The 23,186-nt window shown below is 40.9% G+C and overlaps 1 protein-coding gene across 1 annotated transcript in view; it reads right to left on the minus strand.

The window, feature by feature from the left end:
* Window positions 1-8,982: 8,982 nt before the first annotated feature.
* Window positions 8,983-23,186, minus strand: part of LOC115288947 (sulfotransferase 1C1-like) — a 43,760-nt gene continuing 29,556 nt past the window's right edge. Inside the window, exons 4-8 of the mRNA XM_029936197.1 lie at window positions 16,325-16,422; window positions 13,401-13,527; window positions 12,135-12,229; window positions 10,741-10,921; window positions 8,983-10,510 (exon numbers count right to left, since the gene is read on the minus strand). Of these exons, the coding sequence (XP_029792057.1) occupies window positions 10,398-10,510; window positions 10,741-10,921; window positions 12,135-12,229; window positions 13,401-13,527; window positions 16,325-16,422 (614 nt within the window). The 3' untranslated portion in view covers window positions 8,983-10,397. The remainder of the gene's footprint in view (window positions 10,511-10,740; window positions 10,922-12,134; window positions 12,230-13,400; window positions 13,528-16,324; window positions 16,423-23,186) is intronic.

Here is a 23,186-nt window from a genome sequence, read left to right on the forward strand (position 1 = left end):
CCCCTTAAGTGCCCTCCACCATCACCACCACCTCTTTTCCCCCCTCCCCCTTCCCCTTCAACCCTCAGTTCATTCTCAGCATTCAATAGTCTCTCAAGTTTTGCATCCCTCTCTCTCCCCAACTCTCTCTCCCTCCTCCGCTCCCCCTGGTTCTCCATTAGGTCTCTCTTGTTTTCCTGTTAGACCTATGAGTGCAAACATACGGTTTCTGTCCTTCTCTGCCTGGCTTACTTCACTCAGCATGACACCCTCAAGGTCCATCCACTTTCCTACAAAGGGCCATATGTCATTCCCTCTCATTGCCATGTAGTACTCCATCGTGAATATATACCACATCTTTATTATTGTTTGTATTTCTGCTGTGTTGGTTGTGATCTCCCCTCTTTCATTCCTGATTTTATTTATTTGGGTCCTTTCCTTTTTATTTTTGATCAGACTGGCTAGTGGTTTATCAATTCTGTTAATTCTTTTAAAGAACCAGCTTCTGGTGTCATTGATCTGTTATACCGTTTGTTGTTGTTTGTTTGTTTGTTTGTTTCTTTTGTTTCAATAACATTAATTTCTGCTCTATACTTTTTTATTTCTTATCTTCTGCTTGTTTGGGGTTTTATTTGCTGTTTTTTTCCATCTCTTTGAGGTGTAAGGTTAGGTTGTGTGTCTGAGACCTTTCTTCCTTCTTTAGGAAGACCTGGATTGCTATATACTTCCCTCTTATGACTGCCTTTGCTCTGCCCCAAAGGTTTTGGGTTGTGTTGTTATATTTTCAATGGAATCCATGTACTTTTTAATTTCCACCTTAACTTCTTGCTTAGCCCATTCTTCTTTAGTAGGGCGTTCTTTAGTCTCCATGTATTTGTTATCTTTCCACATTTTTCCTTCTGGTTGATTTCGAGTTTCATAGCATTGTGGTCTGAAAATATGCATGGTATGATCTCAGTCTTTTTGTACTTATTGAGGGCTGGTTTATGTCCCAGTATGTGGTCTATTCTGGAGAATGTTCCATGTGCACTGGAGAAGAATGTATATTCTGCTGCTTTAGGATGAAGTATTCTGAGTATACCTGTTGAGTCCATCTGGTCCAGTGTATCATTAAAAGTCATGGTCTCCTTGTTGATTTTCAGTTTAGATAATCTGTCCATTGCTGTAAGTGGGGTGTTGAAGTCCCCTACTATTATGGTCTTATCAATGAGTTTCTTTATATTTGTGATTAGTCGATTTATATGTTTCAGTTCTCCACATTTGGAGCATAAATGTTACAAGTCTTCTTGGTGAATAGACTCCTAAGTATGATATAATGCCCATCCTCATCTCTCATTACAGTTTTTATTTTAAAGTCTAGATTTTCTGATATAAGTATGGCTACTCCAGCTTTCTTTTGGTGACCATTAGCATGATAGATGATTCTCCATCCTTTTACTTTCAATTTGAAGGTGTCTTTAGGTCTAAAGTGGATCTCTTGTAAACAGCATATAGATGGGTCTTGTTTTCTTATCCATTTTGTTACTATATGTCTTTTGATTGGAACATTTAGTCCATTGATGTTTAGAGTGAGTACTGAAATATATGGGCTTATTGCCATTATGATTCTTGTAGAGTTGGAGTTTCTGGTGGTGTTCTCTGTTCCTTCCTAGTTTATGTTGATTTTGGTCTTTTTTTCCTTCATTTTCCCCCTTATTGAGCCCTTAAAATTTCTTGCAGGGCTGGTTTAGTGGTTACTAACTCCTTTAATTTTTTTTTCATCTGAGAAACTTCTTATTTTTCCTTCTATTTTGAATGACAAACTTTCTGGATAAAGAATTCTTGGCTGCATATTTTTCCTATTCAGCACATTGAATATATCCTGACATTCCTTTCTGGCCTGCCAAGTTTCTGTGGATAGCAAACCTGATCTGTCTTCCTTTGTAGACTAAGGATATTTTTTCCCTTGCTACTTTCATGATTCTTTCCTTGCCTGGATATTTTGTGAATTTGAATATGATATGCCTTGTTGATGGTCAATTTTTGTTGAATCTTGTGGGAGTCCTGTGTGCTTCCTGGATTTTGAGGTCTGTGTCTTTCCCCAAGTCAGGAAAGTTTTCTACTATTGTTTGCTCACATAACCCTTCTACCTCTATTTCTTTCTCTTCATCTTTTGGGATCCCTATCATTCTGATGTTCCTTTTTAATGAGTCACTAATTTCTCTTATTCTTATATCATGCTCTTTTGCTTTACTCTCACTCTTTTGCTTTATTCTCCCCCTTTTTTCCTGCCTCATTATTCTCCATAAGTTTATCCTTTATATCACTGATTTGCTGCTCTGCCTCATCCATCCTTGCCATCGTGGTATCCACTCAAGATTGCTCCTCAGATATAGCATTTTTTATTTAATCCTGACTGGCTTTTACTTCTTTTATATCTATAGAGAGAGATAATCTATTTTCGACCCCAGCTAGTATTCTTATCATTGTGTTTCTATATTCTGGTTCCGACACCTTGCTTGTATCTGTGTTGGTTAAGTCTCTGGCTGAGGTTTCTTCCTGCTCTTCCTTTTGGGGTGAATTTTTTTGTTTCATCATTTTGGAGGAAGAAAAGGAATTAATAGGGTAAAAATATTTTTAATTAAAAAAATTGAAAATGACACACACACACACACACACACACACACACAGAAAAATCAAATAAGTGATGCTAGATCCTAGGTGTGTTTTGGTCTGGTTGCTGAAAGGAGTTCGCTTGATTAGAGAAAAAAGGGAGGAAATTTAACATTAAACAATTTAAAACAAGACCCACCCCCACACAAATGAAATAAATAATGCTAGACCCTAGGTGTGTTTTGGTCTGGTTATTGAAAAGAGCTTGATTGATTAGAGAAGAAAGGAAAAAAATTAAAATTAAAGAATAAGGAACAACACACACACACACACACACACACACACACACGCACAATCAAATAAGTGATGGTAGGTCCTAGGTGTGTTTTAGTCTGGTTATTGAAAGGAGCTTGATTGATTAGAGAAAAAGGAAAACAGAAAAGAAAAGGGAAAAAGAAACAAAACAAAACCAACAAAAAACAAAAAAGTTTGAAAATTTGAGAAAATTAATATGATGAAATAGAATAAGTTGAAATGATGGGAGTAAAATAGAATTTAAAAAATTTACACAAAAGTAAAACATTTAGTCAAAAAATAGAAAGGAAAATATTTTTAATAAAAATTGAAAATAAAAATAACTTTTATTATCTTTATATATTCAAGTAAAAGTAAAGAAACCAAAAAGAAAGGAAACAAAAAGAAAAAAGAAAATTGAATAGACGGGCTAGTGAACAGACTGAAATACGATTGATATTACATCGTTTTCCCCTAGAGAGATTTGTGGTATTCCTAAAGAGAGAGGTTGGCTCAGTTGGGCAGGGCTTAGTGTAATGGCTCTGTTCTCCAATAGATGGCGCTGCTTAGCTTACTGCTGTGGATTCTTGTGGTTCCTGTAGGTGTGTATGAGCATGTGCAGGTGGGGTGAAAATGCATGTATTTTCCTGTATCATCAGATATCCAGGCTAGTATAAGAACTCTGTGCTCTTCTCACCAGGAATCATTCATTGGTCCTCTGTCTTTGGTTTTGGTCCATTCCCCACTTTTGCACCGTCTGTAACCACACCATCAGGTTTCCAGGCGGCCTCTCACTCCTGAGTTTTATCTGAAATGTGGCTGTATTTTCCAACCCCTCACTTCTGAGACACTGAGATTTGACCTGCTCAGATCCTCTGGGGGAGGGTCTCACCAAATAATGGCTGGGTGCCGGTTGCACCCAGGAATGCTAGCCAGACCTTGTTGCTGCCAATATCTAGAGACTTGTGGCTGGATACCAGTCTGCCCCAGAAAAAGTTCATGCAATCTTGTGGCAGCAGCATTTCTGGGATTATGGAAAATCTCACGTGGCCTGGGGACCTCCCAGACCCACTCTGCTCCTGGGAATTTGCCCTTACAACCAGAGCACCACCAGGTATTTGAGCTGTGGAGTTTCAGCTCTGTGCTCCCCTTGTTTATAGAGTCTTAATGGAATTTAAACCCTATCCTTTCTCCCTTTTTAGTTCAGTCCCTTTGGCTGTTTCCACCTTTTTTCCACTTTCTCTCCAGCTGCTTTTTTTGGGGATGCTTTTCCTATACTCTCCCCCCATCTCCATCCTCTCTCTGCAAGCCTAAACAGCTCTCTGCCCTCTGTGTCTCCTTTCTTCCCTAGTTCACCTCTCTCTGCGGCATACCAGCTGAGTTCTGTGGTACAGGTTGGGCAGGTTGTTGCGTTAATCCTCAAATCAGTTTTCTAGGTGTGCAGGATGGTTTAGTGTTAATCTGGCTGTATTCCAGGTATGCAAGACAGAAAAAAGACTTCCCTGTGGTTCCACCATCTTGACTTCTCTTCTTAATAAGTATTTATATCCATAAAGTAAGACAGTATTTTGTCCCTTTTAGTGTAGTGGTGCTCACCTGTTTAGGAATTTTACCATCAGATTATTTCAAGTGTCTGGTATTTTCCCCAGTTCTTTTCTGATGCTCACTTTCCCCACCCCTTTTGTCCCCTGTCCCTGTTCCTTGCCCCTTCAGCTTTCTGCCTCAGTCCTGACTCATGCTTGGACCCTCTCCAGGTCATCTTCTCCTGCCACCTTGTCTCAGTCCCCCATTTCAGACTAAACTCTTGATTCTGCTGTCTTGATCACAGTAGGACTTGTGTAATAGGGACCCCTGCTGGCTGGGACCTCCTACCTTCTGCTCCATGGGAGGGGATTAGGGTATGCATCTCAGGTTCCAGATCATTCCCACCTGAGTGGCTACACACCATGTGTCAGGGAATAGGGTTTGGTGGGATAAGAAGGGGTACTTGAGCTGGCAGACCTATCCCATGTGTGCCCACATTGCTATTTCTCCTCCTTACCAGTCCCTGTCCTCATCCCATGGTCTGACTACCCAGTTCCTGGCTTTGGAATAACGTGTTCCAATTATGGGGATCTCATGTTTCTTGGTGGCACTGCCACAGTGGTGTGCTTTTAACATGGGACTCAGGGTTGTGTTCCTCCCCGCTAAAGCTCTGTGGAATGGAGTAGCACTGCTGATGCCCAGCCCAGATTCCCTTGTATTGGCACCCCCAACCTCTGCCTCATGCCCAAGCTGTGTGCTCCCTTCTTACAGGTCTTAGCCAGCTTCCTTCAGAGAAGGAAGTCTGTCCTTGGGCACTGAGCGGCTTTGCCCAGAAGCTTTGACAGCACAGGAGTCTGGGAGATAACATAGCCCAGGGCAGCCACAGGGAGGGACTGAGGGCAGGAAAGGAAAGCCCAGATCCCTGGCCTGCCTCTAGGAGGGATTCTCCTAGGAATGAGGGACTCCCCAGAGAATGAGACTGAGGCTGGGACTGTGCAGAATCCCTCCCCGTCTTGATTCCCATTCTCTGATTATTCCTTCCTGGGAACACTTTTAAAATAGGTTACTTGCAAGGATGCCTCAGTGGCTCAGTCAGCTGAGTGTCTGACTTCAGCTCAAGTCATGTTCTTATGGTTCAAGAGTTTGAACCCCACATCAGGCTCTGTGCTGGCAGCTCAGAGCCTGGAGTCTGCTTTGGATTCTCTGTCTCCCTCTCTCTCTGCCTCTTCTTTGCTCATGCTGTGTCTCTCTCCCTCTCTTTCTCAAAAATAAAGAAACACTTAAAAAATTAAAAAAAAACCCAATAAAATAAAATAAGTTGCTTGCACAGGAATCTTCATTCCAAGGTCTGCTTCTGGAGATAAACTACAAACAGGGGGTGCCACAGGCTTATGGAGAGCCCTGAGAAAGCTCCGCTTTGGGAGGCAACCTGTGGCCTATTGTAGCTTCCTGCTGCCTCTAGAAGCAGCATGGTGACCTGACATTCCACCAAATCCTGTCTCCCTGGAACCTGAGGGAGAAGATCTGGGACATGTTCTGTGCTAGTGTCCTGGGTTCAGGCACAGTGCTGGGAAGGATATTTGGGCTTACCTTTGGGTTTCAGAACCAACCCTGTACAAAGAATGTCATGTAGGAAAATTGCCCAGCCTGCCTTTCTGCTTACTTTCATAGTTCTCTACTCCACATTGCTGATCCTGGTGGTGGTAGATAATCTCTACCTCCCTGGAGCTCAGGGAGGCAGCCAGTGGCCTCCTGGTTAAGGCTATGATAGACTGTGACATTTTAAGCATGGTATGGACCAACCCCTAGCCATTTAGTCCTGCTTTTCCTGACAAACTGTGGACTTGAGCCTGACCCCACCAATGATGGCTCCTGGGTAACTGGTTACTCGCAGACCTTGGCAATACAGGGATTCACTGGGGTGACCTGATACATAGAGAGCTGTCCATTAGCCACTCACAGCCCTTCCTGGTCCTCATTTTCTTCTGGCTGGGGACCTTATCCTTTTACTGTATGACAGTCGCACCCTCTACTTACTTTAGAATCCCTGCTAGCCTGGTCCACAGCCACCACGGGTCCTGGCTATGCCCACCTGCTTGCTTCTAGAACTCCAAACACATGTGTTGCTTCTTGGAGATGCGTCCAGTTGGGGGTGGTGGAGCAGATTCAATCTTAGGAGCTGGGCATCTCTCTTCCCTGGACCCTGCCTGGGCTTACTTGGCTGTAAGTACTGCCCCCAGAAGCCTCAGAAGGAGGCAGGCCCCTCTTATTGGTGGAGGTGCCAGAGAAGCTCTGGCAATATCTAGATTTCTGGGGCTTCAGGGCGATCCCATGCAAGACTTCTGCTCTTGGGTTCTAAATGTTGGAGCCTGAGTCTTCATAAATATGGACCTTCAGGATGCCTCTAGACTCATTCACATAAAGTCTTGGTCCAGCTAACGCAGATCCAGAAACTCAGGTCCGAGACTTGATAGTAGATGATATTTCAAGCTTTGTGAGTCCCTTCTCTGTTGCTGGTGTTTTTGCAACAACCTTTTTAAAATAGAAAACCCTCTTAGCTCCCATGCATACCAAATGAATATGAATTTTTCCCAGGGGCCATAGTTCCCAGCCCCTGTGACCCCTAGGCCAACAACCGAGTAGGGAGAGATGAGGGCAGGGCACTGAGGAGGAAAGAGGGTAGGTGTTTTGCCAGTGAAAAGTAAACTGCTCAGAAGAAAGCTGGTCATCAGATTTCACAAATATAAACTCTAATTTCTTCAAGCCAAAAAAAAAAAAGATACCTAGAAAGATTTAAGAGTTTATATTCCCATGCCTTGCCTTCCTTTCCCCATCATTAAATTTTTTTTTATGTCTTTTATTTTATTTTGAGAGACAGAGACAGAGAGTGAGTGAGGGGAGGGGCAGAGAGAGAGGGGGACACAGAATCAGAAGCAGGCTCCAGGCTCTGAGCGGTCAGCACGAAACCTGATGTGGGGCTTGAACCCATGGACTGTGAGATCATGACCTGAGCCAAAGACAGACGCTTAACTGACTGAGCCACCCAGGCGCCCCTCTCCATCATTTTTAATTATTTATTTGTTTATTTTGAGAGAGAGAGAGAGCGAGCAACAGAGAGAGAATCCCAAGCAGAATCTGCACTGTCAGTGCAGGGCTTTAACCCATGAACCATGAGATTCTGAGCTAAGTTGATATCAAGAGTCAGATGCTTAACAGACTGAGCCACTCAGGTGCTCCTCTCTATCATTTGTTATCATTTCACATATTTGAATTCAGAATATTCCAGCTTATATGGATTAAGTTCATCACAGGTGGATGTTTTGAAGTTCCATTACCAGCAAACCCCACACAGGTTTATTAGGATTGATATTAGGATTGAGACAGGGAAGGGACAGAAGACTGGTGGATGTAGGGTAGGGAATGATATCCTCTTCCCCCAGGGTAGGAAATGGGCTTGGGCACGTTGGGATGGGGAATCCATACAATACCAAAGAGCAAAAGAAGGGCCCAGGAGCCTGGGACAACAGATGGCTTGGAAGGACAGAGGGACTAGGTACCAGGGTATAGTACTTTGGGAAAGGGGAGTTTCTGTCCAGGGCTACCCATCCCCTCCACTCATAGACTTTTCCATGACAAGAACACTGATCACAGGGTCCTACTAGAAAAAATTGACTTTCTAAGCATACTTCCATTAAGCCTTGTTGTTTTTTATTTTGTTTAAACATGCCAGTTAGGAAGGTTTTGGGATTTGTTAATCAGAAAGGATCCCTGACACCCCAAGTTGTGATGACACTGTTCCGAATGACCAGAGTAACCATGCTGCAGCCTGGATGAGGCCCAGGCAATAAGCTCCAGCTCCAGAAGTGTGCTGGGGAAAGGGGACTGGCCAGAGTGTGGGGACATGAGTCCACTCCAGCTTTCCTGGGTCCTACCTGTTGATTCTTAGTCATCTCATCCCAGTGAAGTCTTGGAGAAGTGTGACCTGATTCTTTAACTTATTCTGGTTTCAGGATTCTGAGCTCAGTTCCATTTCCCATTACTCTGTTTTTCTTTCTTTCTTTCTAAGTGCATGGGTCCAAATCCCCCTTAACCATGAATATTTACAATATCATCTTGCACGACCATAGTATATACAGGAATGTGTGTGTGTGTGTGTAGATATGTAATATGTGATTAGAATAAATGTTCTTTTAAATGTATCCATCATAACTGAGGATATTAGCTTGCCCTGGATACATGGATAGTAATCTTCTCCATCACCATTATTGTATAGGGCTGGGACTACAGACTTAAAATTGAATGAAGCCTGGGGCACCTGAGTGGCTCAGTCAGTTAAGCTTCAGACTCTTGATTTCAGATGTAGTTCATGAGATAGGGACCCGCTTTGGGCTTTGCTGACAGCATGGAACCTGCTTGGGATTATCTCTCTTCCTCTCTTTCTACCCTCCCACCCCCTTCTCAAAATAACTAACTAGGTGACTAACTAAAACTGAATGACACCACTACTTCTTCTTAGTACTTCAAGTATTTTTTTAAAGGGTATACCAGAACTTTGTAAGAGAGAAATCCATGAATACTCTCTGCAACTGAAACTGATGGAGAACATATGAATGGAATTTATTTTTATAATGAAAGTAAAAAGAACCTTACAATTCATAAAAGAAGGATTGCACATTTCCCCAAGTTGTGAACTCCAGATACATTGTGGATAGTCCTTTTATTTGCCCAGGTCATACTGCGTACAGAAGGGGAGTTGTTAGGTGCTTGCTATCTACATTTTTAGGTAGTTCTTAGAATGTGAGCTGGAAATGTGGTGTGGGTATTCATTGAAAAAAATGTATGTACTATTCAATCATGCTGGTTCACTTCACCATGTATTTCCTCAGAGGAGCTTGACACTGCACACTCTACTGAATTACTTGTCATGTAGTTAATGATTTTCATGCTTAGAAAGTATGATGATGAAAGAATTCAAACAGGACTTCCTTTGTTCCTGCATGGAGTTGATAATATTCTGTATATTATGATTTAGTGGCATAGAAATGCACTACTCCCATAAACTGTACCTTCCTGACGTTCTTTTAAAATAATACATTGATCTTTTCACTTCTTGTGTAAATGATGCTAGATCTTTCTTGAGACAGATTTTAGTGTAAAAAAAGAAACAGAACATGATTACATGTGTAGCTGAATAATTTGTAAATATTGACCATTTTTCTAAAAGCCTCTTTTTAAGAAATATGAAAGATGATCCTTCTAGATATGTGATATTCAGGATTATCTTAAAGTGCATGTGGTGCTGGTATTTTATTTTCTTTGAGTGACAGGGGCCAATTTGAGGATCCCCTCCCCTTTCTCTCTAAAAAGCCTATCTGAAATATAGATTGTTTTCTGCCTTCCTGTCTTGTGTTGGCCTCAGAAGTGAACTGTTTCTGTTCCTGTTTCTTGTGCTGCTCATAATGCATTTCTTTCTTGTCTTTCTCCATGTCCAGCTTGAGACCACCTAAGTCAGGCACAGCTCACTGGCTTCCCTTCATTTTACCTTCTGCGCCTCATAACCTAATGCTTCCAAGAGCTTGGCCATCCTCTGTGTCTCAGTGTCGATGGCTAAGAGTAAAACCTGATTCCCCTTTCACATTCTCCATAGTGTCTCTTTCTCATACTCTGCTCCTCATTCACTTTCTCTTATGCTGAAGTTTCTGCTCTTATTTATTTTTCTCTTTTCGTGAATTTTGCATCTGGGCAGCCAGGCTATTGTAAAATAGTGAGTCTGCAGGTGAGTACACCGTCATGTGGTAGGTGTCTATGTGAATGATCATGTAATTTAATTTTAAATTTCTACCCAAGATTTGGTTGCATTTGGATGAAGTATATCACAGTGGCATACAATCTACTGATAGTGTAGGAAAGCCCAGAATTAGAGGAAATTTTAAGTTTTCTTGATCATGAGGCTCAAATGCCTAAAATCTAGGAAGAATATCCTTGACTGACAGACACCCCTGTTGCCGTCAGATCTCTGTGCGGAAGGTCAGGGTGCTCCCTGCCATCTTCTTCTGGTAGTCCTTGTCAAATTCTTCATTCTGGGCCACAGTGAAATAGCTCTTCCAGTCACCAGGCATCCCTAAAACAGGGCAAAGTCTCAGTGATTGCCACACAAGAGTATAGGGTGGAGTGAGCACACACCCTTGGAGCCAGCACAAGAATGGGAAAAAAAGAAGTTTGCCTCTGAAAAATTATGTAGTGTCACTGACAAGAATGCATACTGGGGTAGGAAACATTACTGGAAAATCTAAGCAGATCATGGGGACCACAGAATCCAATTTGGCATTTGAGAATATAAGTCTTACATACCTTTCCTCATAAAAGGGGAGATAGAGTGGTCAAGGAGGTTGGTAGGCAAAGTGGTGTAGTTGGCCATTGGGTTGTGCTTCATTACATTGAAGGAGGTATGATAGATGATTTTATTCAGAACTTCTTCTGGTATTTCTTTCTCCAGGAACTTCAAAATCTTCTGAATTTCCCGCTTTGGGTCCTGTGTGTAGAATAGTTATAGAAAGCAAATAATTTTGAGTTTTCCATTAGGGATGACATTCTGAGTGGACAAACAGTGTTTGGGGAGGAATGAGTTAAGATATTAGTTCAAATATATTCAATAAACATCCTTCAGGTGACCACTATGTGCAAGCGTGCTGCCAAGACACAAAGATGAGAGCTGTTCCTGCCCTCAGGAGGCTTTCCCTGCAATAGGGTGATGAATGTAGCATAACTAACCGTAAGACCTGGCCCAGAAAACATGTTGTACACACACACACACACACACACACACACACACACACACACACACAGAGAGAGAGAGAGAGAGAGAGAGAGAGAGAGAGAGAGAGAGAGATGAGATTTGTTTAAAGCGGCAATTATGTTTCCTAATAGAGATCAGGAGAGGTTGTATAAAGCAGAAAAAATGTTTCAGGTGAGGCACAGTGTGAGTAACTCTAGTATTTGAGCTATAAAGATGGCAAAAAAGCCTGTGAGTTTAATAGAAGGTCAGTAAGGGGATAGATACAAAGGGATCTCAAGTTGACACAGAAATGTGAATTCTTATACACTGCTTCTTTCATCAAAGAGTTGCAGATAAGGAGCTATAGCTTTTGATTAGATTTCTCAGCACTGGCACAAGAAGTATTTTGTATTTCTAGGACACTAACTCTGGGGTCCTGAGAGTGATTTTGTCTTTCTTTTCATACACAGGGACTTGAAATGGAGAAATGTCCAAATATGTGAGACCAATCCTGCCAATGTTTATATGTATTAAATATCAGTTTGTGATGTAGGCTTGGGGTGTGGAAGAGGGAGAATGAAACTCTTCCTGAACATTCACTGAACACAACTAGGTACTTTACATATGTGATTATAATTCCTTATAATCATTTCATGAGATACAAAATGAGATGATACCCATTTTGTAGGTGAAGACATGGTTTATATGTGTCAGGCTTAATTCAACTATAAAAGCATGTGATACTTCCTGAGGAGGAAGGATCTTCTGGAAATTGTGAACTGAAGCAAAGAAAATTGAGAAGAGCAGAAAAGTCGTTAGAACTTTCAAGGGTAAAACTGAGTCAAGAACAGTGTCATGGAGAGAAAGGACTCTCACTGAAGGCTGTCCTGTGTCCAAGCCCACACACAAAATCCCGAGTGTGGTTTGGTGCCCTGGAGAAGATGGTGGTCTGATTCGGACTTCACTTCACCTCCTTAATGTCCTCATAGAAGATGTAGAGAATACGGTGCTGGTCTTTCGCATTCCACCATCCCTTCACATGATCATACCAGGAGCCCCATAGCACTGGAGAGAACAAGAGAGACGTGGGGGGCATCAATATCAACTTGAAACTTATAAAATGAGCATGGATGTCTCAAATAAAAGGGAAAGAGACAAAGAAGATAAAGACCCTGGTCAGAATTCTTATTTGCAGAAGACAGGAGCTTTTTAATATTTAGAAAGATGATAAAAAGTATTCTGGATTCCTTGGTTTTATATTTCCGCCCTGGACCTTACTAGCACATTAGATATTGTGTAGTTGCCAGGGATCATAATCTTTCTTTCCCTTGCATTACTACATGGTGCCTAGATTAATGCTACACAATAAACACTGTCTCCTAGTAGGCTGATCTTGATTCTGAAAAATCTATTATTACCAGATATTTGGGCACCTTTACTCTCTGTAATGGTGGATTAGAGGAAGAGACGTGCACTGGATGCCTTCTGTTGGCCCTGCCAAATTCACTCTGCACCCTCCTCCACCCTGTGATGTTGACCTCCAGGGACTGTGTTGATGCCTCCTTTGTGCTCAGACTTCCACCTGGGGTTTGCCAGAAAAAGGTGCTCAGAAGCTTTTGGAAGCAAGAGGAGAGTAAGGAAGGTATGTTTATTTCTCTGATGGTCTTCCTGTTGGTTCATTGTGATACTGTTTCCCCTACTGAATGCTTTGGCTCCTGTTAAGGGGCCCTGTCCTTTTTCCAAGGGGCAATGGCTCCCTGCTGGTACTCACCCAAGAACACTGTATTTTCACCCATTTATTTCTTTAAACTCTGCCCTTAGCTTTCTAAAATTTTTTTAATGTTTTTTATTTATTTTTGAGAGACAGAGAGAGACAGCACGAGCAGGGAAGTGTCAGCGAAAGAGGGAGATACAGAATCCAAAGCAGGCTCCAGGCTCTGAGCTGTCAGCACAGTGCCCGACATGGGGCTCAAACCCACGAACCATGAGATCATGACCTGAGCTGAAGCCAGACGCTTAACCAACTGAGCCACCCAGGCACCCATGCCCATAGTTTTCTAAATAGTCTCTTAGCTAAATTCTCCCTCAAATGATCCAGTTTGAATGTGCCATCACATCCTCCATGACCTTGATTACTACAATCATTCAATGAAAACCTATCCTTTCTGAATTCAGTAGTGAACAAGGAAACATGAATGAATAAGAACATATGCACTCACAATTTCCTTTCACTTACCTTTTCCAGCTTTGAATGCCTCAACAAACTCTTCCCATGTACCAGGGTTAGGTAGTAGTGCAGCCATTCTTGAGAAATGGTAGTAGGACACCACAGTGTCCTTTGCATTTCTAGCTACATAGATAATCTGAAACCAGCCAGCAAGGGGGTTGAGACAGACAGAAAACAAAACAAAGAGATATTATTGCTCAATGTAGAGGACATTTTTATTAGAAGAATCTTGGACTATTCCATTTGAGTATCTGAACCTGTGTGTATTTGTGTGATCAGGATGATCACATCTTCTGGTTTGAACAGAGTTTCAATGTATATTTTTCATCTTAGATAAAGATTATGAGCATCCCTTTTATCTTAAAAGTATTCTGGTTTGCATGATAAATACTATGGTCATCCTAACTATGGTATTCCTGGAGGCTAAAGAGGCCAGTGTGGTTTTTTCCAGTGTGTAAGGTAGGTCCTTACACTTGGTGTGTAAGTGAGAACTCTAGGTGATTGTATGGGGGTAGCTAATGCAGCCAGCCATTTGGTCTCATCTGCATATAATAAACTGCAGCTTTATAGATTAGTGACATCACTCCTACTTTTCACTTGTGGTAAGATTGCAGGACCTTTGAGGGCAGTGTTGTCTCCCTTTGGAGCTGCTTGTAATGATTTCTTTTCATTGCAAAAGCAGGGTTGTGGTCTGGCTGGGGAGAGGTGACCTCTTTACTTCATGTCCTGTGGTTCCCTATTTCCCACTACTGCCCAGACTCCCATGCTCATCTGTGCTGCTGTGTACATTCTCAGCAGAGCTGGGGTGGAAGAGCATATTAATGGTGTCACAAGAATTTTCTTGTGTCTCACTTACTGAACAGAATTTCTGTGTCCAACACAACCATCCACCCAGTGGTATTTCTCTCTCAGCCAATCTCCCCAGGCTCTTGCCTTCCCAGCTGCCTTTCCCCCACTGCTGTCTTAGAGGATCACAGACCCAGCATATTTCTCTGCCTCTTTTCCTACTGCTTGACTTTTCCCCAGTTATTTACGAAAGCATGTAGGGAACCAAAAAGTGTGACAAAGCTGCACCATCTGATAATGTAAATACATTTCTTAAGGCTGGCATTGGTTTTTGTAAGCTTGAGTAATTGTGAAGGGGAAGTCTGGGCTAGACAGAGAGCATATTCAGTGTGCCTGTGGCAGGAGTCAGATGACTTGATATGACCTAATCTCCAGTACATTTTCTGAGAGTCTGCTGACCAAATTGTGTGAATCCCCCATGGCTGCTGTAACAAATTACTAGAGATGTAGTGGCTTCAACAATAAGAGATTTATTCTCTTATGGGTCTGGAGGCTAGATTTCTTTGAGCTCAGGTTAAGCTGTTTGCAGGGCTGGTCCTTTTGGTGGCACTAGGGGAGAATTCCTTCACTTGCTGTTGCTAGCCCTTGAAGACTACCTGCATTCCTTGGCTCTTGACACAGTCTGTGGCTTCACATGTCACATCTCTTACTTCTTCCTTTGATCCGCTTGCCTCCCTCTTATAAGAATCCTTGTGATGATATTTAGGGCCCACCTATTAATCCAGGATAATCTTCTCATCTCAAGATCCCCAACTTAATCAAATCTGCAAAGCTTATTTTACCATATAGGATAGCATTCACACAGCCTCTGTTGATTAGGACATGGATATCTTTAGGGGGTGGTTATTTAGTTTACCACTGCATCATAAAATGAAAATCTTGGGCTAATCTCTTCCTACTCAAATAATCCACAATTCTAAGCAGATAAAAGGAGGTGCTGTTACTGAGATTTTTAGGAGGCCTGCTAGTATGATGACTAACTAGATGTTATTGTTTCTTCTCACATTGAATCTACAATACCATTTGGAAATAATATTGCTTCTTGAGCAGCAAGAGTCATAGATGAGTTATCTATCTGTGGGAATATTGCAGGAAGTTTTCACAAATCAAAGTAACCTGGGTGTAATTTCAGGGAAGCAGATCAGGAATGGGATAGCATATTGGTATGGGGAATCCTATTCAATTGTATTGTACCTTGTTTGGAGATAGGAGATGGGCAAGATGAAGAGCTGGTGACTCATGGAAGCCCAGAAAAAAAAAAAAGAGTCAGAAGCAATCACTTGCCCTGTGTATCTGGAGCACCACACATAGGAGAAAGTGTCTTGGCTAAACAGATGACCCTTATGGTTTTCTTGGTAAGGGTTCAGCATAGGTCTCTAAAGTAGCTTGCTTGCAGGAGAAGATGTGCTGGTATAATTGATATAAACACTTTGATTCTGCTGGATGGCTACACTTTTCACTGCAGATTTATAATTTTGCTCATATTACATATTTCATTGGCTTTAAGACTCACTGATGAAACAGATATCAAAAAGAGATGCTAGTATTTTGGTGCACATTACACATTTAACCTGAATTTGGACATGTCAAAATAAATGAAAAATTTTGAAAATGGAGAACATAGTGGTATAACAGTTCCTGGGAGCTTGCTGCACAAGATATGCTATAAGGGTGATCAATGTAGCATCATGGTCTTATGGCTGTCCATCCTTCTTTGTATTGCTTCACCTTTCCCTTCACAGGTTTCCCTTTTTATGTCTTTATTTTCACCTCCTAGATAATTCAAACTAAATAAAAGCTTTCTTCAGCAAATATGTGCTTTGTTTCACCATTTGCTCTCTTTGGATGTGGTGTCACTGGCAGCTAATCAGAAAGATTTTGTCTGAAAACTTCTTAGTATGTACCCAGGAATAATATTTTGCAGGAATGTTGGATCAAGAATGGAGTATGTGGGAATGTGGAGGTAAGGCCACCATCTGCTCTATGCCTCCATTGGTTATTTATCTTTCAACATCTTATTGTTTCCAGTTAGAGACTTTTTTTGTCCATATGACCAAAATTGGGCTTGAAAAGTTGGCTTATCTGACCTTTGAATTTTCTTTCCAGAAAGAAGGTGGCAGCAACTGAACAGGCAGATGAGTCTTCATAGTTCTAGGAGAAGGCATTTTTTTGGCCAGATCCAGACCTGGGAAAGAAGGCCACAACATTTACTTGAATATTTTTCATCAGCTTCATGAATTCAATATTACTGTTTTGTTAGACATCTGGAATGAGATTTATTTAATATTTGGCTTTGCCTAAAATTATGGTTTTACGTGCCTAAATGCTTCCCTTCTGATTATTTGATGGATTGGTGGTACTTGTATGGGAAGCAGAAGATGCTTTTGGAGGTCTGAGGTTGGTGATAAGTACGACCCCAAAAATCACTTGGATATTTTGTCCTATGGGGCTTTCTATTACTGCAATGGGTAGTAGATTAAAGCAGCTGGAGAAGAGCTGGTGTCCCTCTGGGCCTAAGTGGGTTATTGGCCAGCTCTGCAAGGCCAGCAGTTCCATCAGTCTTTCTTTCTACATTTACTTTCCCGGCCAAGAACTGCCAACAGTCACTATTCAAACACCACACTGATCTCTGAGCTACAATGTATTTTTAGATGAAAAATTGAGCCTTACAGTAGTCAGATAATTTCAGTAATTTCTCCAAGTCAGTAAATATGACAGCCAGGACTTGAAATCAGTTAGTCTTTGGTGTGGAAAGCCAATGGCAGGGGGTGGGTGGGGGCTTAAGAGACTTCGTGAAAAGGAGTAGAGAGGCAAAGAACAATTAGATAAATCACAACAAAATCCTCCCTGAAAGCAATGCTGAGTGTTAAAATACCAAATACAGGCTGGGATTTGGCCATACACACAGCAGCAGTCTCAGGGAGGGGCTTGCCAGTGAGGCAGAGAGGCAGCCTTGGGTGGAGAAGCACAGCTTCTGGTGGAGAATCAGAGGAAGGAGGAGCCCCCTGGAGACCTGGCAGTGATGGGAATGAAGGAAGTAAGAGGAAAAAATTAAAGATCCTGCAGAAATGAAAGAAACAGCAGCATGTTGATTCCTCTCCACCAGCCACAATGCCATCTGTGAATAAAATGGCACAATGGAGGGCAGATGGACAGAAGAATGTGCTTTCAAACTAGAAACTATGGTAATAACATGAACACAAAACTGCTATAAAAAACAGAAAGGCAAATCGAGGTCTCTAACCTGATGAAAATTCTCCCCCCAAAACCAACTAAAATCCTGAACAAAATCATAATACAATATTCCAATATTGATTAAATAGCAAAAACAAATGTTTGGGAAAAGAAAAAACAACTCAGAAATACAAAAGCTAAGAACTGGAACAGACAAAAAACCCAAACAAATAAATATAAACAAAGGAAAGAGACTGGACAAGATGGCAAAGAAGGAGGGAGCTCTATATGTTTTGTCTGCCCACATCTATCAATCTAAGAAAGACTGAAGCCACAATACTCTCAATACTCTGATACACAAGAGTCTGGGAGGAAAAGAGACAGAGTCCACTAAGAAGACAGCTTTATAGGTGCGTGAGTGCAAACTGGGGAAGATAAAAATGGGCCAGCCTGGAGGCTCGGAGAGGAGAGGGCCCCCTCCCTGCAGAGCCACACAGAGCCACGCAGAGCCTCACAGAGCTGTGGAGGGATGAGGGGAAGAGAAAGAGAGGCTGAAAACGCTCATAGAGCTGTTTCTAGAGAAGAGGAAACCCTCAGCCAGGGATGGAGAGGGATTCTATCATCCCAGCTGTAACTAAACACTAAGGCGGGGCCTATGTGAGCGGCCCGCAGGACCCACAGTGGAGGCAAGACTTGCCTACACCGAACCACACCCATCTGCGCTGGAGAGCTGCCTTTTTTTTTTTTTTCTGGAACCCGGGCAAGACCAACATTGATGCATTGCCATGATTAGATCAATTCTTGCTATTCAGGTATATTTTCCTTTATCTCATTCTTATCTTTCCCCTCCACTGAACTGGGCATGCAGGACATAGGTTTGCCTAAACAACCATACTTAATCCATTGTCTTGATGCTATCTTCCTTTCAATATCTCTCTGGAATAATCAGACTATGTAGTTTCTTTGGATAACATTATCTTTGTTTTTTTTTTTTTTATTCACCTCCTACCAAATTCTCCTCTTTCTCTCTCTGAATTAAGCCTGTTAGTCTCTCTGCCTGGTCAACATTCAATTTCACTTCTTCCACACCCCTGTCACTTCTCTCTTTGTAGATGTTCCTGAAACAGCACTATTTCCATCCTACTCTTTATTTGTACTTGGGATTTCTGGTTTTATGCTTTTAGACTGTCCTTTATCTTTTGTTGTTTTTGTGCTGCCCCTTTTTTCTTTTCTTTTTATTCCTTTACCCTTTGGTTGGCTTGTTTGTTTGATTTGTCTATGTGTTTCATGCTTTTGTTCCCTGTGTGTTTGTTTGTCTGGTTTTTTTTCAAGCACTACCTCAAGAAACAAGCCAAAGTACACATGGTGGAAAGTCCCAAATACCACTGAGTATGGGGAGAAAAAAAAAAAACCAAGGCACAAGAAGAGAAACCAAGAGACACCATTAAAAGAACACTACCTGAACAGACAGGTCCTGGACAGTCAGTGAGCCTCCTTTAATATAACAATACTCACAGGTGCAGAGTTCATAATAAGCTTTTAAAATTGACAAGAGAAAGAAAGCTAGACAAAATGATTAAACAGAAAAACTCTCCTCTAAAGAAATTCCAGAAAGAAGTCACAGCAACAGAATTGCTCAAAACAGATATAAGCAACATAATGGAGCAAGAATTTAGAACAATTGTCATAAAATTAATTGCTGGGCTTGAAAATGGCATGGAAGACAAGAGAAGCTGTTGTTACAAAGATGAGGGACATTCAAATTAGCTGTGATGAGTTAAAAAAAAAGGCTATAAATGAGGTGAATAATTTAAATGGATGCATGAATTGAAGAGGCAGAGAAGAGAATAGGTGAATTAGAAGACAAAATTATAGAAAAAGGAGAAGCTGAGAAAAAGAGCGAGAAATTAACCCAGGAGCATGAAAGGAGAATTTGAGAACTGAGTGATACAATCAAATGGAACACTGTCCCTATTATAGGAACTCCTGAAGAAGAAGAAGAAAGAGAGAAAGGTGCTGAAGGGGTACTTGAACAAATTATAACCGAGAAGTCCCCCAATCTGGGGAAAGAACCAGACACTGAAATCCAAAAGACACAGAGAACTCCCCTCAGATGTACCTTGATTCGACCTTTGGCACAACATATCTTAGTCAAACTGGCAAAATATAAGGATAAAGAGAGAATTCTGAAAGTAGCCAGGGATGAAAGGGCCCTAACATACAAAGGGAAACCTATCGGAGTGGTTACAGACCTATCTACAGAAACTTGGCAGGCCAGAAAGGAATGGCATAAAATCTTCAATGTGAGGAACAGAAAAAATATGCAGCCAAGAATCCTTTATCCAGCAAGCCTGTCATTCAAAATAGAGGGAGAGAAAAAGGTTTTCCCAAATAAAGAAAAATTGAGAGAATTCATCATCACCAAACCAGCTGTACAAGAAATCCTAAGAGGGACTCCCTGAGGGAAATGTTCAGAGGAATACAAGGTGCCAGAGACACTACTATAAGCATGAACCCTACAGAGAACACATGACTCTAAACCCATATTTTTCAATAATAACACTGAATGTAAATGGACTAAATGCTCCAATCAAATGACACAGGTACTAGAATGGATTTAAAAAAACAAAATCCATCTGTTTGCTGTCTACAAGAGACACATTTTAGACCTGAAGACACCTTCAGATTGAAAAGAAGGGGATGGAGACATATCTATCATGAGACTGGGAGTCAGAAGAAAGCTGGAGTAGCCATACTTATATCTGACAAATTGGACTTTAAAGTAAAGGCAGTCACAAAAGATGAAAAAGGACATTATTTAATAATTACAGGGTCTCTCCATCAGGAAGAGCTAACAATTATAAACATCTATGTGCCTAATTCTGAAGCACCTAAATACATAAAGCAATTGATCACAAAGAGCAACAATCTTATTGATAAGAATGTGTTAGTTGCAGGGGTTTTTAATACTCCACTTACAGCAATAAATAGATCAACCAGACAGAAAATCACTAAAGAAACAATGGACCTGAATGACACATTAGAACAAATGGATTTGACAGGTATATTTAGAACTCTACATCCTAAGGCTAAGGAATTCACCTTCTTCTTGAGTGAGCATGGAACATTCTCCAAAATAGATCACATACTGGGTCATAAAGCAGCCTTCCATAAATTTAAATGAATTGAGATCATACCATGCACAATTTCAGATCACATGCTTTGAAATTTGATATCAATCACAGGAAAAAGTCTGGAAAACCTCCAAAAACATGGACAACAAGGCCAATCAGGCAATTAGAGAAGAAATTTAAAAATATATGGAAACAAATCAAAACGAAAATACAACATTCCAAACTCTCTGGGATGCAGCAAAAGCAGTCCTAAAAGTAAATTGTAATTCAGGCCTATTTCAAAAAATAGGAAAAAGTGAAAATTCAAAATCTAGTGGCTCACCTAAAGGAACTAGAAGGGGAGCAGCAAGAGCATCCCAAACCCAGTAGAGGAAGAGAAATAATAAGAAACAGGGCAGAAATAAATAATATAGAATTAAAAAAAACAGTTGAGCAGATTAATGAAACCTAAAGTTGGTTTTTTGAAAAGAAATTATAAACCTCTAGCCAGACTTCTCAAAAAGAAAAGACAAAGAACCAAAATAGTCAAAATCACGAATGAAAATAGACTTATTACAACCAATTCCTCAGAAATACAATAATCATCAGGGAATACTACAAAAATTATATGCCAACAAACTGGACAACCTAGAAGAAATAGACAATTTTCTAACACTCATGTACTACCAAAATTCAAACGGGGTGAGATAGAAAATCTGAACAGGCCCATAACCAGTGAAGAAATAGAATCAGTTATCAAAAATCTCCCAACGAATAAAAGCCCGGGTCCAAATGGCTTCCCTGGGAAATTCTACCAGACATGTAAATCAGAGTTAATACACATTCTTCTCAAGCTATTCCAAAAAAATAGAAATAGAAGGAAAACTGTTGGACTCATTCTATGAAGCCAGTATCATTTTGATTCCCAAACCGGACAGAGACCCAACAATAAAAAAGGACTACAGGCCAATATCATCGATTAAAGAAGTGCAAAAATACTCAACAAGATACTAGCAAATCGAATTCAACAGCATATAAAAAGAATTATCCACAATGATCAGGTGGGATTCATTCCGGGGGTACAGGGACAGTTCAATATTTGCAAATCCATCAATGTGATACATCATGTCAACAAATGAAAAGATAAAAATCATATGATCCTGTTGATAGATGCAGAAAAAACATTTGACAGAATACAGCGTCTCTTCTTCATAAAGACCCTCAAGAATGTTGGGATAGAAGGTACTTACTTAAACATCATAAAAGCCATTTATGAAAAGCCCACAGCTAATATCCTCAATGGGGGAAAACTGAGAGCTTTCCCCCTGAGATCAGGAACATGACAGGGATGTCCACTCTCACCACTGTTGTTTAACATAGTGCTAGAAGTCCTAGCATCAGCAATCAGACAACAAAAGGAAATAAAAGGCATCAGAATCAGCAAAGATAAAGTCAAACATTCAGCTTTGGAAGATGACATAATACTCTACATGGTAAAGCTGGCAGACTCCAGAAGAAATTTACTGGAACTGATCCGTGAATTCAGCAAAGTCACAGGGTACAAAATCAATGTACAGAAATCAGTTGCATTTTTATACACCAATAGTGAAGCAACAGAAAGAGAAATCAAGAAACTGATCCCATTCACAACTGCACAAAAAACCATAAAACCTAGGAATATACCTAACCAAATATGTAAAAGACCTATACAATGAAAATTATAAAAAACTTCTGAAAGAAATTGAAAAGGACACAAAGAAATGGAAAAACATTCCATGCTCATGGATTGGAAGAATAAACATTGTGAAAATGTCATTATTGCCCAAAGCAATCTACACATTCCCCCTGCAATCCCCATCAAAATTGCTCTGGCATTCTTCGCAAAGCTAGAACAAACTACCCTAAAATTTTTATGGAACCACAAAAGGCCCCAAGTAACCACAGTCATATTGAGGAAGAAAACCAAAATAGGAGGCATCACAATTTCAGTCTTTAGCCTCTATTACAAAGCTGGAATCATCAAGAAAGAATGGCATTGGCAAGAAAAGAGACACATAGACCAATGGAATAGAATAGAGAACCCAGAATTTGACCCACAAATGTATGGCTAATTAATCTTTGACAAATCAGGTGCCTATAGGCTATCTGGATGTCAACTTTAGAGAAGTGTCTGTTCATGTCTTCTGCCCATTTCTCCACTGGGTTATTTGTTTTGTGGGTGTGAAGTTTGGTGAGTTCCTTGTATAATTTAGATACTAGCCCTTTATCTGATATGTCATTTGCAACTATCTTTTCCCATTCTGTCGGTTGCCTATTAGTTTTCTTGATTGTTTCCTTTACAGTGCAGAAGCTTTTTTTCTTGATGAGGTCCCAAGAGTTCAGTATTGCTTTCATTTCCCTTACATTTGGGGATGTGTCAAGTAGGAAATTGCTGCGGTGGAGGTCAAGGAGGTTGTTTCCTACTTTCTCCTCGAGGGTTTTGATGGTTTCCTGTCTCACATTCAGGTCCTTCAGCCATTTTGAGTTAATTTTTGTATATGGTGTAAGAAAGTGTCTAGTTTCATTCTTCTGCATGTTGCTGTCCAGTTCTCCCAGCACCACCTGCTAAAGAGGCAGTCTTTTTTCCATCGCATACTCTTTCCTACTTTGTCAAAAATTAATT

The sequence above is a fragment of the Suricata suricatta genome, chromosome 4 (assembly GCF_006229205.1).
Source record: "Suricata suricatta isolate VVHF042 chromosome 4, meerkat_22Aug2017_6uvM2_HiC, whole genome shotgun sequence".
In the NCBI taxonomy this organism is placed as follows: domain Eukaryota; kingdom Metazoa; phylum Chordata; class Mammalia; order Carnivora; family Herpestidae; genus Suricata; species Suricata suricatta.